Raw genomic sequence first — 19,693 nt, 5'->3', positions numbered from 1 at the left:
TCAGAGGAGAGAAACCAGTTTGAAGAGTGAACAATTAATGCCTTATTTGCATCTGCTCAAACGGCTATTTTGATTTTTATAGTCTTTTTTTTTACCTCATTAATAACCCTGAAGTAATGGAAAATGTATTCAGATGATTATCACCACCAAATAATCCCAGGCTGGGTGATCAGGTGATCTGCAGGGGTTTATTTTGCGATGATGTCTAGCTGACTGTATATCATCACTTGTTTCACAGCTACTAAATAAAAGGACATGAAATATTGATTTGAGTTGAAAAAATGTCATTATGTGAGAAGACACACCCACATTAACTGATACAAGGACTATAAACTGAGACAACATTAATGGTTCTATAAAAATAATATATGTAATATATATGTATAATATACACAACCATTCAAAAGTTTGGGGTGAGTACGATAAAAAAGAAAAGAAATGAATGCTTTTATGCAGCATGGATGCATGAAATTGTTCAAAAACGACAGTTAAGACTTTTCCATTGCTACATAAAACATTCTTTTGAACTATTTATTCTTCAAAGAATCCTGAAAAAATTATTAAAAAAATATTAATTTTATTTATAGCATCACAACTGTTCTCAACATGAATTACGTTGCTGCAATTAGTTATAACAACTTTAAATTTGTTGAGATAACTTAAATATCCAACTTAAATAAACTACACTAAAGTTAACTGAACTTAAAATTTGTCAAGCATGCACACTTGCTTTTTAAGTTGAAACAACACATTATTACTTATTCTAATGTTGCTTTTTTTTACAGTGAATAATAATAAATGTTTCTTGAGCAGCAAATCAGCATATTAGAATGATTTCTGAAGGATCACGTGACACTAAAGACTGTAAAACTGCATTTTAATATTTCACAATACTGTTTTTACTGTATTTTTTATCCAATGAATGCAGCCTTGGTGAGCATGAGAAACATTTTTTCAAAAAGCATTAACCCCAAACGTTTGAACAGTAGGTTACTTACCAAATAAACAACAACAACTACAACAAAATATCGCACTATATGTCACGATTTCTATGATCATAAAATAGAGATATGCATCGCAGAACATGGAATCTGGAATAGCTGCATGCCTTGGCGCCTACACTGTCCTCTATCACACCTGTTTATCTCCTTCATTTCCTGTACTTGTTCTGTGGTTCCTGTTTTGCATCAGTCCCTCTCCCAAAGCTTCCATACTCCCTTCAACTCCTCCTTCCTTTGTCTCACTCCATCCCTTATTCCCTAACTCTCATCTTAGCTATAAATCAGAACATTGTGCATCTGTCATTACAGGCCCGTGGGCTGTGTTCGAGCCAATGACCTAAGAAAGGCAGCACTGCGTGGATACTAACGAGTCTCAGTCAGCATGTGGAAACCAGCTTGGGGAACGACTCATCCCTTCCACTCCGTTCTCTGTTAGAGAGCAAGAAACAAATACTGAGAAACGGACGCCAGCTGTTCTCCCCGTCCCAAAGCATTTTTTCCTTGAAGTCGGCGCCCACAGCTGAAAGACCGGGCTCTATTTTTAGTCCGTGTTCTCTTGTTTACCGAACGCATGTTTAGCACGTTTGCGTTGAGGGTGTGCAGGGGAAGTGGGTGCTGTTGCTGCATCCTATTTCAAGCAAATCGCTGTCGGCTAAACAGTTAGACGGTCTTTTTTTAAATGAATGGACAGTGTTTTTAATGGATCTTTCCATGCTGACAGTCCAATACTTTCCCCGAGCTTCCCAGGAGGTTGCACACTGTGTCCCCATTAGCTAGGGACAGATTGTGGCTAATTGTTTGTTATTCAGGGTTAACACAATGACCAAACTCCTTCAGCGAATCATGTTGCCCAGCTGTGCCATCACTCAGCACTGCAAAAAAAAAAAAAATTTTTTTTAAATCCAGCTGTGTTAAGATTTTTCCACTCAGTCCTTTCCGTTATCAGAACATGTAACTTAGTAAGCATTTCAAAAGTTTGGGGTTAATAATATTACTTTTAATTAATCAAAATACAGTAAAATAGTCATATTGTGAAACACTATTTTAATATATTTTTTGAAATGTTTATTCCCATGATGGCAAAGCTGAATTCTCAGCATCATTACACCAGTCTTCAGTGTCACATGATCCTTCAGAAATCATTCTGATATGCCGATCTGCTCCTCAAGAAACATTTCTTATTATTATCAATGTTGAAAACAGTCAGAATCGCACCTGCAGGATATAATGCTCATTGTGCGTCTAGATTACATCAAGCATGATGCAACATTCTCAGAATGATAATCAGAGGGAGTCATGCGGACCCGAAATCATTACGCAACAGGTGATCGCAGGATCCACAGAGAAACGCAAAAATATTACTGGATTGATTCAGCTTTGCCATTATCATACATGATACATTTTTAAATATATTCAAATACAAAACAGTTCTGTTAAAGTGCTTGGTGAGCATTAATATATTATATATTATATTATATATACATTTAATTTGAATTCCATGGAAGATTACAAAAAGTCATTCGGGTTGTGATCAAACAGGCATAATCAAACTTCAGAGGAATGTACATTTGTAATTATAGCTCAGCAGGTGTAATGAGAATTCCTCCCGTCCAGCATGAGACTTCACAAGCACATGTCAGATGGAGACACTTTCTTTCTTTCTCCAGGACAGATGAAGACAAATCAAAGTCCGCTATCATGTCATGACCTTTCCGTTTACTGTACAGTTAAAAGCAACATACAGTTTGTCGTTGACGTGGACCAACACACAGATACCTGTCTAGTAACTAGTCACAAGTCATACCTGAAATATGACATAGCACTGATATCACGCTGGGTCCTGGCTGTGCTTCAAGACTGAGTTCACATGCAGCAGAGCTCACAGCCACACTGGAATTATATAAGGGGACAAACCGGTTGCAAACTGACTTGAGGCAGTCCGGATCAAAACTGTCATGCAGAACTAATTAGTTTGTTTATGTCAAGTTTGAGACATCAGTCAAGTTACAGCCAGACTGGTGGCTTTGTGCACTCTATATTCAAGCTATATACACATCTTGTGCTTTCATTGAGTAACCTTATGTAGGCAACAACTTGTGTGTTTGTCTGTGTCACAGATTATGCAGGTGACGAGGGCTACGTTTCTGAATGAACCACGTGGAGACAAAGACTGCACATCTTAAGTAAGATTCCAAATCAGGAAGGTTTAGCATTTAAATATATTATAAACAGACATTATAAATGTTATATTTATTGGTCAGAAAGGATGCTTTAAATTGATCAAGTGACAGTAAGAGATTTTGAGCTTTTGAACTTTTTATTTATCAGAGAAACCTGAAAAAAAAAACTGTACGGATTCAACAATTAATATAATAAGTAGCACAACTGTTTTCAACATTGATAATAATAAGAAATGTACGGAAGCGTATTGCATTCACTTGAGGAAAAATTATTTACTCTGTTTTTATGAATTAACGAGTTAATTATCTCAGAATTACGAGATAATTTTTCATGAATAAAAAGTTTTTGCTGTTTTTCTGAATTAATGACTTAATTATCTCAGAATTATGAGATCATTTTTCATAAAAAATATTTGTTCTGTTTTTCTGAATTAATAACTTAATTATCTCAGAATTATGAGATAATTTTTCATAAAAAATATTTGTTCTGTTTTTCTGAATTAATCACTTAATTATCTCAGAATTACGAGATAATTTTTCATGATTAAAAAGTTTTTGCTCTGTTTTTCTGAATTAATGACTTAATTATCTCAGAATTATGAGATCATTTTTCATAAAAAATATTTGTTCTGTTTTTCTGAATTAATGACTTAATTATCTCAGAATTACGAGATAATTTTTATGATTAAAAAGTTTTTGCTCTGTTTTTCTGAATTAATGACTTAATTATCTCAGAATTACGAGATCATTTTTCATAAAAAATATTTGTTCTGTTTTTCTGAATTTATGACTTAATTATCTCAGAATTATGAGATAATTTTTCATAAAAAATATTTGTTCTGTTTTTCTGAATTAATGACTTAATTATCTCAGAATTATGAGATAATTTTTCATAAAAAATATTTGTTCTGTTTTTCTGAATTAATGACTTAATTATCTCAGAATTATGAGATCATTTTTCATAAAAAATATTTGTTCTGTTTTTCTGAATTAATGACTCAATTATCTCATAATTCTGAGATAATTAACTCAATAATTCAGAAAAACAGAGCAAAAACTTTTATTCAATAAAAATTATCTCGTAATTCTGAGATAATTAACTCAATAATTCCGAAAAACAGCAAATACATTTTATTTCAAGAAAAATGTATCTCATAATTTTGAGATAATTAAGTCATTAATTCAGAAAAACAGAGCAAAAACTTTTTATTCATGAAAAATTGTCTCGTAATTCTGAGATAATTAACTCGTTAATTCATAAAAACAGAGTGGATTATTTTTCCTCAAGTGAATGCAATACGCTTCCGTAGAAATGTTTCTTAACCAGCATATATTAAAATGATATCTGAAGACTGGAGTAAAATTTTGCTTTGCCATCACAGGAATAAATGACATTCTACAATAAATTAAAACCAAAATCAGTTTAATTTGCAATAATATTTCACAATATTACAGTTTTTTTCTGTATTTTTTAATTAAATAAATGCAGCTTTGATGAGCATAAGAGACTTCAGTAGATATCCTCTGCTCAGTATAGGAATCGGTGAACACTGCATAGGGACCCTGTGAATCAAATCATGGCTTGTTTGTCTACAAGTTCACAGGAAATCTGAATGAAAGGAAACAGGAAGGAAGTGATGGCGATTTACTTTAAAACAGTCTCCCTCTGTCTCTCCACATCAGCAGTGACGGAAACTTGTCTGAACAATGCAGGAGGATTTAGTTGAGATGTTGCTTTCTTCGTCACCGAGCAAATAGCATTGATGTTACACTGAACGTACTTATAGTGTTTCCCAACTTTTTTGGTCTTATACATCAGTGCAACTAAAATGTTCCTGCAGCTAAATGTTTTTTTTTTTTTTTTTTCTTGAACTAAAAAAATAAAAATGACTTAATGAAATAGATTTTTATGAAACTGATTAAAAGCCCATGTTGGTACCACATAACCCCATAAATCACAATTTAAATAACAATAGGCCTAATAATACAGAAAACCTCCATGAATGCTGGAATGTGATATCTTACTATATATTTCACTTACGTGCATTCTTGTGAAACTAGAAGTTAGATCAAGAGTGCAAATTTAAGGGGTGTGCATTACTTCCCACTCTGTTTCGGAAAGAGTAACTGTTGATGACTGACATCGATGAGCTGCTCTCTCATCCTCCGATCATGCCATTTTTCAATATGAACACAGAGAAACGACAGAAAACAAAGTGAATCGCTCCATATTCAAGAGACTGCCAAGTCAAATTGTTCCTGGATCAACATCTTTTTTCTGTTGGTCCTGACTCCTGGAACATGATTCCTTTCTCCCAGCCCTAACAATAATCACTTAAAACCATGCAGATGGAAATGATTGGCTGATATTAATGCTGTTCAAGCTTCAAACCAAATCTCAGTTTGCTTTCAAATTCTCAGGGTTTTAGTCAACTATCTGTTGCGACATCCTCAAAACTATACCACAGAGGAAAGCCCCAAACTCCCAAACTGGTCTTTGATGGGTAGTGCAAAGATTTCCACCAGATCTTTCCATTGTCTTTGACCTGCGTTTACTTGGTTGGTACTCCTACAAACCACTAGCGCATCAAAGAGACGGAACTCCCCGATTAATGACACTTTCAGACGTCAAACAATCCAGTTAATGCCCAGCAACTTCACATTTCAGTTGATGTTCTCTTATATTTGCATGTGTATTAGCAAACGTACAAGCTGCTGTTGGTGTTTTTCCTGTTTATTTCACCATTTATAAATCTGCTTTGGCACGTTTAGTTTTGTGAAAAGCGCTGTATACTCAAAATGACCCTGTGTTTTGGTTTTGAAGTTATCTACTGATGTTTGTGTCTGTGTGTTCTGAGTATATATACAAGTGGTAAAAATAAAGTCATAACATTACATGTAGTCAAATAAACCATGACTGGCTGGTGTGATGCTGTCTGGACATGGTTTATTTTGGTGTGCTTGGCATTGAGCCTCTCTCTTCTCTCTTGACACTTATTTTTTAATTATTATTATATATGAAGGCAGCATGATATCCTGTTTGAAACCATTTTATTTTATTTTTATGATACCCTGTTGAGATATTTTACATTTTATTTTCATGAAACCCGGTTGAGATTTTTTTTTTTTTTTTTTTTTTTTTTTTTTTTTTTATATTGTATCTTCATGATTCCCTGTTTGGATTTTATTTTATTTTCATGATACTTTGTTGAGATATTTTTTATTTTATTTGATACCCGGTTGAGACGTTATTTCTTTCATTCATTCATTCATTCATTCATTCATTCATTCATTCATTCATTCATTCATTCATTCATTCATTCATTCATTCATTCATTCATTCATTCATTCATTCATTCATTCATTCATTCATTCATTCATTCATTCATTCATTTATTTATTTATTTATTTATTTATTTATTTAGTTAGTTAGTTAGTTAGTTAGTTAGTTAGTTAGTTAGTTAGTTAGTTAGTTAGTTAGTTAGTTAGTTAGTTAGTTAGTTAGTTTATTTGTTTGGTGTTTTATATTGTATCTTCATGATTCCCTGTTTGGATTATATTTTATTTTCATGATACTTTGTTGATATATATAAATATCTATCTATCTACCTATCTATCTATCTATCTATCTATCTATCTATCTATCTATCTATCTATCTATCTATCTATCTATCTATCTATCTATCTATCTATCTATCTATCTATCTATCTATCTATCTATCTATCTATCTATATATTTATTTATTTATTTATTTACTATTATTATTATTTATTTTTTATTTATTTTTTATAATATATTCCAATAATGCGCTTTCTTTAATTCAATTTGAACATGAGCCATTAAATCAAGTAGGCAATTTTCTATTAGAGACAAAGTTGACTTCAAGATTTTCCATGGGTGACAATTAACTTTTGACTCATCCAAAGACTGGTTAAACTTTCTATGTTTCAGTTCTGTTTACGTCTCTGCCGAATAAAAAATGTATTTTAAAAGTTAATTTTGCACACAAAAAACTTGCGACATTTATTTCAAACAGCTGTTAGATTACCTCTTCATAATTGGAGACAGAAATTATCCTTATCTTTCAATAATTTTGTAAATGTATCTGTGACCTACATCATTTGTGAAGCTGGCCTATTTCTGTTAATGCATCTGCTATTAACCGTACATTTAATAAGCTCCACAAAGGAAGCACCAGCACAGAAGCTGAAACACAGTTATACTGTAAAAAAAGTAAAATCAACTTTTTTATTTTATATTATTTGATTTTATTTCAGTTGCTAAGTGTTGTTGATGTTGGATAGAGAAACAATGTCTCATAATATGCTGTACTAGATATCATTCAAAACATCTCAAATGGCAAAGTGACCTTTGACATTTATTCTTTAAAGTAAGAGAGCTGCACTGCCGTGGGATAATTGTCATCCTGTTTTTGTTTCATTTTATAAGACTCGACACGCTTTATATCATATTTTCCTTAACTATCTAAAACAGCAGTTGCTTCTTGTCTTTTGGGCTGCACACGACGGAGCAGGTGCCATGTGTCCTACAGAGTAAAAACACACTCTGGCCGAGTGGAAATCAAATATGAGCCCTTGGAGAGGCACATTTCCATAAAATCTCCCAATCTAAGTGTGCAGATTGGAGCGTGTCTTGTGATTCTTCCTGTTTTCCTGTTATTATTCCATTTCCTGTCTGTAAGCAGAAGGATTAAAATAACCGTACTGAAATGTATTGCTCTCTGGGGGAACCGTTTGTGTAGAAAACATTAAGGAGAGGTGCACGCCCCATAGCGTTAACATTTCACGAGCTCTCTGAGACTGACTCTTGGAAATGTGGGCATGTCAGGAACATGATGTGAAAGATAAACTTTGTGACTGCATGTAATGATGACATTGACACCCGCACTTAAGAGCACCACGATAACAATTGTTTGCACTCTTGCCTACTTTCAAAATGACAGTATTGTTTGGAGCCCTCGTGGTGAACGTTCTGTCAAGATTGTGGGTGTAATATCTGTTATTTCTCATCAAATGTCAAAAGTTATGCTAAGTGTTGTCGTTAGGTAAAAACATCCTATTACTTTTCCTCCCATTTCACATTTCTCTTAAAAATATGCAAAGGCAGATGTTTATGTAATTTGATTTGATTTATTTTATATTTATTGACACTGAAATATAAAAGGAAATTTGAATAGTAGGCATTTACGCAAAATTGAAACGTAAATCTAAACGTCTAAATTTAGATAACCAAACAAACACCAATGTTTTGTTTTGTGTTTTGTTTTGTTTTGCTTTGCTTTGCTTTGCTTTGCTTTGCTTTGCTTTGCTTTGCTTTGCTTTGCTTTGCTTTGCTTTGCTTTGTTTTGCTTTGTTTTGTTTTGCTTTGCTTTGCTTTGCTTTGCTTTGCTTTATTTTGCTTTGGATTTTGTTGTTGTTGTTTGTTTTTCTTTTGTTTTGTTTACCAAACAAGTTGGTCCTTTTGATGTATTTGACTTTGATTTGGACTAATCCATGACAGATTGTCTGCTTTTTCAGAAATGGGATCAAAATAAAACAATGTGAGTCTATAATCTAAACAAACTCCATGGTTGCTATGATGACATTGCATATTTAGGGCTTGTGCTTGTGCACCAACGCAAACTGTGTTGCAAGACATAAGGGAACCCTGGGGGTTTGTGTGTGTGTGTGTGTGAGAGAGAGACTGTGGGTGAGTTGTTCTTTTTTTAGACGGGCGTAACAGGAGACTAACCTGTGAGGCCGCATTGGCTTTGAACAACAGCATGCATTATTTAAGTTCATATTGCTTTCCTTTGCTATGCCAAATCCTGTCTCAATAGAAAAACTACAGTTATGCAACACTACAAAAAAAATAATGAAGACGAGCACTTATTAAAAAGCACCTTCCTGCAGAAATCCCTTGCGGAGGCAGATATCAAGATTTTAACGTTCGCCTCTCGCTATTTATTTAGTTAATCAACACTGTGATGCACTGCAATAATGCGCTTTCTTTAATTCAATTTCACGCATGAGCCATTAAATCAATTAGGCGATTTTCTATTAGAGACAAAGTTGACTTCAAGATGGATTTTCCATGGGTGAGAATTAACTTTTGACTCTTCCAAAGACTGATTAATCTTTCTATGTTTTAGTTTTGTTTACATCTCAGGGTAAGTTCGTTTTGCACACACAAAGCTTAGCTACATGTATTTCAAACAGCTGTTAGATTACCTCTTCATAATTGGAGACAGAAATTATCCTTATCTTTCAATAATTTTGTAAATGTCTCTGTGACCTACATCATTTGTGAAGCTGGCCTATTTCTGTTAATGCATCTGCTATTAACCGTACATTTAATAAGCTCCATAAAGGAAGCACCAGCACAGAAGCTGAAACACAGTTTAACAGTTAGGTAATAAGTTGTTCCCTTATAGGCTACATTACATGCAGACTCATTTTAGCATATCCGTTTATTGTTCTGCTCTGTGCAGTGTTATATACTATATGCACATGGAAGCTTTTGATGGTGAATCCCATGGAGGTGGGAAACTGAGAGCAGAGGAACATGGGAACTTGTTTGATGCTTAGACTGCTGGAAAAGACTGCTGGATCTGAAATGTGACTGACCCATTTTTAGCATAAGCTTATATTATCATGTCTAATAAGGTTATTACTTTACCCCTGATTAAATTCAGTGGCAGGTCTAATAATTAGTTTAACTGCATTTTAAGATTCTGTTGATTCTGCCACTCAATTGTTAATTTCTCTGCCATTTTAACTTGTTTTCATTTGCAGATCTGAACGGAGGCCTCAGAACATGTACAGCGATGAAGAGCTGCTAGTTTGTAGGAAGTGACCTCTCTGCCAGCGTTATTAACACCCTCACCACAGGGAACATGCGGCTCCCCCTCAAGTGCAAACGTGCCAGCTATTGTGAGAGTCCAAAGTGAATGTAATATGGTGCCTGTATGCTTCTGAAAGCATAAATGTGACAGATGACGTTGCAGAAAATATTCAACGTCGACGTTCAATTGACTTATTTTATTGGTGTTCACAGAAACAAACCACATCGTTTAAAAAATAATGGATTTTGTTTACACATTATGCATTTGATATATACATCTCTGTACATCAGGAACATTGGCTCTTTTGCACAGCAAAGATAAAACATGTTTGTAAGAACATTTGAGAACAATATTATGCACATAAATAACATAATACTTGTCTGAAATCCACCACAGTGCAAAACAAACAAACAAAGGAACATCCTGAAAGGAAAGTAAGTTTTGTAACTCGTTGTTCAGCTAGTTTAGACACTTCTTTCGAAAGAAAGAAACAAGTATAGAAAGAAATAAAGATTGAGTTACATATTTCAGGACTGGTGTTTTCATTCAAACAAGAAAACATTTCCTTGAGGGAAACATGTTAGGTAAACAGATCTTTCCTAAAACCTCTTTCCCCATAGAGAGGTTAACAGAGACTTTAAGCGTCTTATTGCGCAGAGCAACTTCCATCCAGACCCCTAATGAGGGATTATTGTGCGAGTGTCTGTAAGTCCACAAACATATCCATGGCTTGTCTCAAAACCTAGTGAGCTGCCTACCTAGACAGCATTTTGGTGCACTTTGAGTTAGCTGATCTCAAAACCTCCACTGTAATAAAAGAAAGTGCATTACATTTGTCTTGGTTTCCATCTTGTCACAATAATTCTGCTATTTAAACTCAATTCTGTTAATCAGTAAAACCATTTAAAATGTTTTTTTTTTTTTTTTAAGTGCAGGTTGTAACTTTGGCACCACTTTGATTTTACTTAAGGCGGTAGTTAAGTGAACTTTTTTACACTTTTGGCCCAAACATGATGGCAGCTCACTAGGTTTTCACACACATCCCGTGAATAACAGCGCGCTTTCAAGTCAAATGGATGAAGTGGCACAGTCATGCACTCAAACGCTCTTCTTCATCATCATCATCATCATCATCACTATTACCATGTAACATCGCATGTCATTGCTGGGTACAAGATTGTCTTTATTCTAGAACGATCAGCCGACTTCTTGCATTTTCCTATCCACAAAGCCATTAGTCAGAGAAACGGTCTCTTGGTTGCTCTCTATGGAGGACTCGCTGCTCGTGCTCTCCCCGGACAGCAGGCGAGTCACTCTCAGATCGGCTTTTAGCGTCTGCACGTCGTTCCCTATACTCATGGAGCCCAAGTCATTGATGATCTGACACAGTTCTTGCTTGCCGTTAGACACGCAGTCGCTGTCGTTGTCCAGAATATCCTCGCACTCAAAGTGCATGGCTTTCTCCTCTTCCTCTTCCCCGATCAGGTCCTCCGTGATGGAGCCCAGCTTCGGTGCGCTCCTGCTGCGCTCCACCGGGGGTTTATAGTAACACTGTCCGTTAAGCAGCTTCCTCAAGGGCACCAAGGGAATCGTTTGCTCCCCGATCAACTGCTGCTGCTGGTGCCTGGCATCGTCCCTTCTTTTGAGTCTTTTAAACTCGGCCAGGGCTGTCGCTGAGGTCTGGTAGAGGAGCAGCGCCATGGCCTTCGCCTTCTCCGGCTTGGACACCAGCACGGCGTGGCAGCGCAGCATCACCGCCTTGTGCTTCATCTCGTGCCGGTAGATCCAGGCGAATATCTTGGGGAGCCGCGGGTCTGCGACACAGTAGGTGATCCTGTGCAATAAGTAGAGATGTCCGGGTCTCTTCGCCTTTTCGTCGACATGGACCATACGGATGCCCTGCGAGCTGATGGTCAACTTCATCTTGGTGCCGTTCTTCCCCATCTCGCTCTTGCCCCATATCTTACTGACGGCCACATCCGTGCATCCGTCCCCCTTGGACTGAATGGTGGTGGCATTCCCCAGATACAAGACCGTATACGTAGGGTCCTCGCTGGTGATCTTCGCCTTTTTCCTTTTGGATTTGAACATGCTCCCGACTCTGTTGAGTGCGCTTTCTGGGCAGGATTTGGCGAATGAGGTGAGCGCGGAGTAGTTGAGGCTCACGGCATAGCCCTTCTGCTTGGACTGCTGCTTGTCTTCCTCGATCAGCTCGAACTTGTTCTTCTTCCAAGGCAACATACTGGTCGTCTTGAGGACAGTGAAGATACTAAATCTACTGTAGTAATTCTATTACGCCTAAATGCTACCTGGAAACCGGCTTTAGTCATCTATCGACTTGCTTTAAGACATTTTCAAAGTTGCAGAGCACTTCATTGACCGGTTGGCGGTGGAGTATCGCGTCGGACGCTATAGTCGCCGCATAACTAAATAACACAATGTTCAGTACAAGCGTGAATCAGTGACTTATATACCGGAATGAACCAATTCAGATTCACAGAGGGGAGCGAGGACGATACCAAGACGGGGATTAAAGGGACAGGTCACCCAAAAATGAAAATGTGGTCATCATTTACTCACCCCCATGTTGTTCCAAACCTGTATGCGTTTCTTTCTTCTAGTAAACACAAAATTATATATTTTAAAGAATTGACAGGTGACGGCACCCCTTGACTTCCATAGTATTTTTTATTTTTTTTCGTCTATGGAAGTCAATGGAATCAACCCATCAACTGTCTGGTTACCAACATTCTTCAAAATATTTTCTTTTGTGTTCAACAGAAGAAATAAACTCATACAGGTTTGGAACAACAAGAGATAAGTTTATGATGACAACGTTTTTTTTTTCCGGCATCTCTTTAAATGTGCCTGGAATTAATATATTTATTAATTAGTTATTTATTTATGTAAAGTGTTTCATATCGACATACATACTTATGCGTATGTAAGACAGTAGGCTAAAGACTGGTTAGTTTGGTGACAATAACATGTTTGTCTTTGCTAATATAATCTTCTTTACTGATATTGATACCTACGTAAAACAAAACACAAACCCTTATTTGAATTTCTATAAGGTTAAAAGTGGCAAAAAATGAAGAATACAACCTGATATTATAAGTAACAACAACAACTATAATAATAATTATTATTATTACGACATATTCTGAAATAATGAAAATAATAAAGTTTAAGCATTCATCCTGTTATTATAGATTTAATAACAATGACAACAACAACAAAATGTAATTGTTAATTAAATATTACAATGATTAAATACACATAAGTATTATTATTAATGTTTAATTATTATTATTATTATTATTATTATTATTATTGCCCCTCTTTTATCTTACAGAGGCATAGAGCAGGAAGAATGGTTTGGGCGAATCTGAAACTTGTTCTTTGATTCCCTCTGCAGGTGACATGCTAACGATGCAGTTTGCAAACATCCGGAACTATTCAAAGCAATGCCTTTGGATTTCCTAGGGACATATTTTAGTGAGACACCTTAGCCCTAGAACAACCCAAAATATGTATCTTTTCGCTGTAATCTCAGTCAACCTTTAAAAAGTAAACATATGCACTCGACTAAGCTGAACAAACCTAAAAAGGGGATTTATTCTTGACGCCTTATTGCTCTAAAGAGGAGGTTCCTCTCATACACCAGTCCGTGTGACTTCCTTCCTTTGCCATAACAAACATACCACATGGGAGTTCTGTCTATTCGTATATCCACGAACAGCTCGCTGACACATTTATATCGCTGTTTAACCGTGTAAACGTATCTAATATGGGAAAGAAGAAGACTCACGGAGAAGGCTCGGGGTTAGGGAGAGCTTTAATTAAGGAGAGACTGACCGCAGGCCGTGGATACAGGAGAAATGACACATGGGTAAGAAAAAGTCACTGTCTGGTCATAAAATTGCTCTTTCACCTATAGCATTAGTCTAGTATTATTGTAAAGCTCTATTAATATAGAACATTTATAAAATAATTGGAGAAACCATGACTTATTATTTTGTCATTTTTTTATAAGGGGTCGACAAACGTGTGATATGAGTAACATAAGTGCAGAAACAAATATTTATGGATTTAAAAGGTTTTTCATCATAAACCAAAACACATAAACTACAAAATATCCTGTTGGAATAGATCATTTTTCTTTAGACAAGAGGTAAACAGATTCAGTAGATGTAAATTAAGCCAGTGTTGTTCAATAAATCTGATGTATTTTCATTGTTTTGTGTCTTTTAGCTCCACACCAGCGAGCTGAATGATGGATATGATTGGGGTCGACTAAACCTACAGTCTGTCACAGAGCAGAGCTCTCTGGATGACTTTCTTGCCACAGCTGAACTCGCTGGAACTGAATTTATTGCAGGTTGGTGGTAATGACATCTCTGGATTATTTAATAGTGATTATTTAAATTGTGGCTAATGAATCAGAAGTCTCGCACATTAAAATGATTCCTTCTGCTTTGCAAAATTAAGTGGATAATAGTATATAAATAATACTAAAATAACCCTGCTAGTAACAGATAAAAATGTATGTGTTATTGTTTTGCAGAGAAAATGAACATCAAATTTGTCCCAGCTGAAGCGAGGGCTGGCTTGCTTTCCGCTGAGGAGTCCAGGCGACTGAAGAAACTCCATGAGGACAACAAAGAGCTCTTGCGAATCCCCCGAAGGTATGTTGTTGTGGAATTAAATGTGATTTCTTTTTCTTTTTTAAACCTGTAATAAAGTTCCACTGATCTGCCATAGATACACAATTATGCAAAAGCAAATGTATTCAGGATTGTGTTCTGTCACCGCAGGCCTCCTTGGGACGAGAGCACAAGCTCCGAGGTTCTACAGCAAACCGAGAGGGACGGTTTCCTTAAATGGAGAAGAGAACTGGCTGGGTGAATGTTTGATACATTTTCGACTAGCAAATCAGATTCTCCAACAGGATAGTGTTTGTGAGCAAATGCACTCTCTGTTATAGGTTGGAAGAGGAACAGAAGTTGATTCTTACCCCTTTTGAGAGGAATCTCGATTTCTGGAGGCAACTCTGGAGAGTTATTGAGAGGAGGTGAGCTTTCGATTGCCTTTTTTCTACATTGGGTGTTTTATTTGTACTTTTTACTATCTAATCACACTGTGATATAAGCATGATGGTTTCTTAGGGGCCATTTACACTACAGCTGAAAACAGAAAACAACTTCTGGCCGTTCATTTACACGACAACATAGTTTTGGGGGCCTGAAAATGCAAACTTTTGAAAACGATACTGTCATTGTCTCCGTGTAAACTACAAAATCGTCAGTTTGTGAAACCGGTGACGTCATGCGCATGCGTATTACGTGTTCAGTCTATAGGTTTGTAGTGTTTCTTTACAATGTGACATCACCTACTACTGGCCTGGCAGCAGAATACAGCGTTTGTAGTCGTATTTGCAGATCCGTGTGAACGGGGATCGTTTTGACAATGGTGTCGTCTGTATGCGAAAAATGCAAAGGAAAACCGTTTCTGTTTTTAGTACATAGTTGTCGTGTAAACATACCTTAAGTTAGAATACTAATTTTTTGTTTAATCCTCAGTGATGTTGTGGTTCAAATCGTTGATGCCAGAAACCCGCTGCTTTTCCGGTGTCCAGATCTGGTAAGTAACAATTAGACATTGGCTCAAAACAAATACACTTGCTCTTCCTATTTTTGATTATACTTAATTTTCTCCATCAGGAAAAATATGTAAAAGAGGTCTCTATTCACAAAGTAAACATGCTTCTGCTGAACAAAGCTGACCTGCTCACTAGAGAACAGCGGAGAACTTGGGCCAGATACTTCCAGAAACAGGGGATCAGAGCGGTGTTCTGGTCTGCTTTAGCTGAGGCTCAACGACTCGAGGCAGAGGAGAAGGTAAGATATATAAAATTTATATAATATGTATATGTATGCATATGTATGTATATGTACTTTTATTTAGCAAGGATGCATTAAAGGTATAGCGGAGGATTTTCCCGAATTTTAGAAAAGAACCGCCCTCTCCACTTTTTGAAAAAATGCACATGCGCAACACTCTACCTGCTCCCGAGAGGGAACGCTTATTAAACGTGTGCACGAGAGAGCATGCACGAGCTAATCATAGCTTACATTACCTTTTACTAGCAGTGATTTTAAATGGATTTCTCCAAATAGCATGCCAAACTTTACCTGTCAAGTAGAAACTTCGCGACTGAGGCATCAGCGGGAAGCCCAACCTGTGTTTTGAGCGCACGCCATCGTGTGAATCGTGTGCACGAGCACGTACGACGGCCTTACGTAAACATATCACCAGAATGATTGACACTTAGGAGGACCAATAGTCTTGATGATCCACCCGGAAAAAGAAAATCCTCCGCTATACCTTTAAATGGATTGCAAATTACAGTTAGACATTTGTTACAAAGAATATCTCAAATAAATGATATTCTTTTGAACTTTTTAGAGATTAATCGATTGTATTCCTTATTTATAAGTTGCTTTGGATAAAAGCGTCTGATAAATGTAAAAGTTATATTCATAGAAATATTCTGGAAAAAAAAGTACTGAATTTTTCTTGATGAGCAAATCAGCATATTAGAATGATTTCTGAAGGATCATGTGACGTGAAGACTGGAGGAATAAATTACAGCTTAAAATGTATTAAAATAGAAAACAGTTGTTTTAAATTGTAATAATATTTAACAGTTTTACTGTTTATACTTATATTTGATAAATGCAGCCTTGTCAAGCTTGGTGACTCCTTTCAGAAACATTAAAAAAATCTTACCGACCCCAAACTTTTGCATGGTATTGTATATAATTTTTGAACTAGGCTAACCTGAATATTTGTGTTATGATGCACATGAATTGGTAAGTTTTGAAGCGACTCATTCTTGTCAGCAGCATTATTCTTTGAGAACTGAGTGTTTATTATTCTGTTTCTCCTCTATGCCTGGTGTTTAAGGGAGAAGAGCTGATGGACCAAGAGGATCCGAGTGATACAGAACAGGAAGAAGCCTCCAAAAATGCCACAGATCATCATGAGGAAAATAGCACTTCTTCAAATGAAGAGAAAGATGAGAGTGAGCAGGATGAAGAAGAGGAAGGTGAGGCAGCGAAAGTCTGTGTTGATGAGAAAGAGTGGCAGACATGCTCAGAGGAATCAGGAGACGAAGATCACGCTGAGGAGAACCCAGAATCCACAGCTGCTTTTTACAACTCAAGCCGTTTGTTACGTAAAAATGAGCTGCTGGAAATTTTTAAGTCTGTGCATTCTGGGCTGACATGCAAAGATGGACAAATCACAGTTGGATTGGTGAGTTGAAACAACAGTTCTATAATCTATCAAACATTTATGACACTGTCCATCAGAACTCATATTCATATTTTAACTCTAAATTCTCATTAAGGTGGGATATCCTAATGTTGGAAAAAGCTCCACCATCAACACCATCATGAGGAATAAGAAAGTCTCAGTTTCAGCAACACCTGGACACACGAAGCATTTTCAGGTGACTATTTCTAATTAAGGAACAATTCACAATGGAGTTACTGATATTTTCACACTTTCCATTACTCTTAGGAAACTCTTAACTACTTCCTTACAAGCTGTATACCAATAGCAGTCAACCAATCTGAATCGAGAATTTAGCAACTAGCAATGTATAAGCATGTTTACATGCAATAACAAGCTCACTTTGTTCTTGGGGTTTAATTGACTGTTGGTGTGTCTGTTTCAGACTCTGTTTGTTGATCCTGGTCTCTGCCTGTGTGATTGTCCTGGACTGGTCATGCCATCTTTTGTGTCCACCAAAGCCGAGATGATTTGCTGTGGGATCCTACCTATCGATCAGATAAGAGATCATGTTCCAGCCATCTCTTTGATATCCTTTTTAAACAGCAATGACCATAACAACTGCATCTTTTAAGTTGCATGAAACACATAAAAATGTGTTAAATGCATTACAAATGTATTATTTCTGGGTTAGTAAGTACCTTATGCTCACCAAGGCTGCATTTATTTGATGAAAAGTTCAGTAAGATTGTGAAATATTATTACAATTTCAAATAATGTATTTAATTAAATATAGCCATTAATTACTCCAGTCTTCAGTGTCACATGATCCTTCAGAAATCATTATAATATGCTGATTTGCTGCTCAAGATTTTTTTATTTATTATTATCAATGTGTAAAACAGCGGTGCTGTTTCATATTTTTGTGTAAACTGAGATACATTTCTTTTCAGGATTCTTTCATGAATCGAAAGATCAAAAGTACTGCATTTATTTGTAATAGAAATCTTTTGAAGCATCATAACATCTGACAAAGTTTGAACAGCAGGATGTTGCCCTTAACCTAAATACGTATGTCAGACTATCCCTCGAACTGTGCTGGAGGGGACCTACGGTATCAACATCATCAGACCGAGGGAAGACGAGGACCCTGATCGACTGCCTACCTATGAGGAGCTGCTAATGGCATATGGATGTCAGTTAACTTTGCATGATGCACACATTAAGGCATTTCACACCAATAGATTAACCTTTCTTTAAACTCTGCTACTACTGACCAATCATAATTTATTTTCTTCATGCAGATATGAGAGGCTTCATGACGGCACACGGCCAGCCAGACCAGTCAAGATCAGCCCGTTATATTTTGAAAGACTATGTCAGTGTAAGTGCCTCTACATTTGCCACTTCCAGCTCTGAATTTTATAGTTATGAACAATGCGAATGGGAGATGCTAATCTGATGTTTTCTGAATCTCTGCAGGGAAAACTCCTTTACTGCCACCCTCCACCCCACATTGACCCTAAAGACTTCCAGCCTCAGCACGCCAGGTTTGCCATGCAGACAGCAGATGCCGAACAGATCTCTAGCAATGCCAACAAACCATCAAAAGTCAAACGCATAGAGAACACAGTGGATAAAAGTTTCTTTCATCAAGTGAGATTTAACCCATGAATGGATTTGTTTTGTAATAATGTTCAGCTGGCAGTACATTACACAGCTACGAATTTTGAGGTCTAAATCACTCACTGTGCTCAAAATCTGTAATTTTTCATAGGAAAATGTGCGAGCGCTGACCAAGGGTGTGCAGATGGTGATGGGTTATAAGCCTGGAAGTGGTCCTGTTGGGCCTGCAAATGCAAACACAGAACAACAGGCTGGGAAGCCCTGGAAAAAACATGGTAACCGGAACAAGAAGGAGAAAGTGAGAAGACTCACCAAACATCTGGATGCGTGATCCCTGCTCTAATCTGTTTGCAAGCTCAACCTCAAAGATGTCAGGATTTCATACACTCTTTAATGCAAAGACTCTTTAATGATTTTTCAAATTTCACCCTACATTGAAGTGATTGATGAGTGCTGCTGGACATTTGGACATTCCTCTTTGTTTGAAATATCATCACTTATAATAATAAAGAAATTGTCACTATTTTATCAGTGTATGGGATGACAAGATTAATGGTCTCACAGACAAACGCTAATAAATGAAGCTCCTTGATAATGTAGTTAAAGTAGTTTTATTCTTACAAAAAAATGCTGATTTAATTTGAGTAGAATATATGGATGTCTAGCAAAGCTGACAATTATCATCTAAGTATTGTGACGGTTTCTCATTGTAATTTCATCATTGGGACTGCGGCTTCTCCGA

General features: G+C 36.5%; 2 protein-coding genes and 1 long non-coding RNA gene across 3 annotated transcripts in view; 2 read left to right on the top strand and 1 right to left on the bottom strand.

Moving 5' to 3' along the window:
- LOC311281633 overlaps nt 1-10,935 on the top strand; it is a 36,547-nt gene extending 25,612 nt beyond the window's left edge. The window contains exon 2 of the long non-coding RNA XR_014625829.1: nt 9,977-10,935. This is a non-coding gene — a long non-coding RNA (uncharacterized lncRNA). The remainder of the gene's footprint in view (nt 1-9,976) is intronic.
- Nucleotides 10,936-11,150: 215 nt separating this feature from the next.
- On the bottom strand, nt 11,151-12,466 carry fam43a (family with sequence similarity 43 member A). Its single transcript, XM_084394700.1, has one exon. The coding sequence runs from the start codon at nt 12,265-12,267 to the stop codon at nt 11,224-11,226; it is 1,044 nt and encodes a 347-aa protein (XP_084250826.1). The 5' UTR covers nt 12,268-12,466; the 3' UTR covers nt 11,151-11,223.
- A 933-nt stretch (nt 12,467-13,399) lies between these two features.
- lsg1 (large 60S subunit nuclear export GTPase 1) lies at nt 13,400-19,479 on the top strand. The gene is made up of 14 exons (XM_084395461.1): nt 13,400-13,918; nt 14,281-14,407; nt 14,594-14,714; nt 14,844-14,930; nt 15,014-15,100; nt 15,609-15,669; nt 15,750-15,926; nt 16,996-17,346; nt 17,441-17,542; nt 17,771-17,914; nt 18,397-18,520; nt 18,630-18,709; nt 18,808-18,981; nt 19,103-19,479. The coding sequence occupies exons 1-14, from the start codon at nt 13,817-13,819 to the stop codon at nt 19,280-19,282; spliced, it is 1,917 nt and encodes a 638-aa protein (XP_084251587.1). The 5' UTR covers nt 13,400-13,816; the 3' UTR covers nt 19,283-19,479.
- Nucleotides 19,480-19,693: the final 214 nt, after the last annotated feature.

Source organism: Rutilus rutilus (genome assembly GCF_951802725.1).
Source record: "Rutilus rutilus genome assembly, chromosome: 22".
NCBI classification, from domain to species: domain Eukaryota; kingdom Metazoa; phylum Chordata; class Actinopteri; order Cypriniformes; family Leuciscidae; genus Rutilus; species Rutilus rutilus.
The sequence above is the reverse complement of the archived record's forward strand: the minus strand, read 5'-3'. Positions and strand labels throughout refer to the sequence as shown.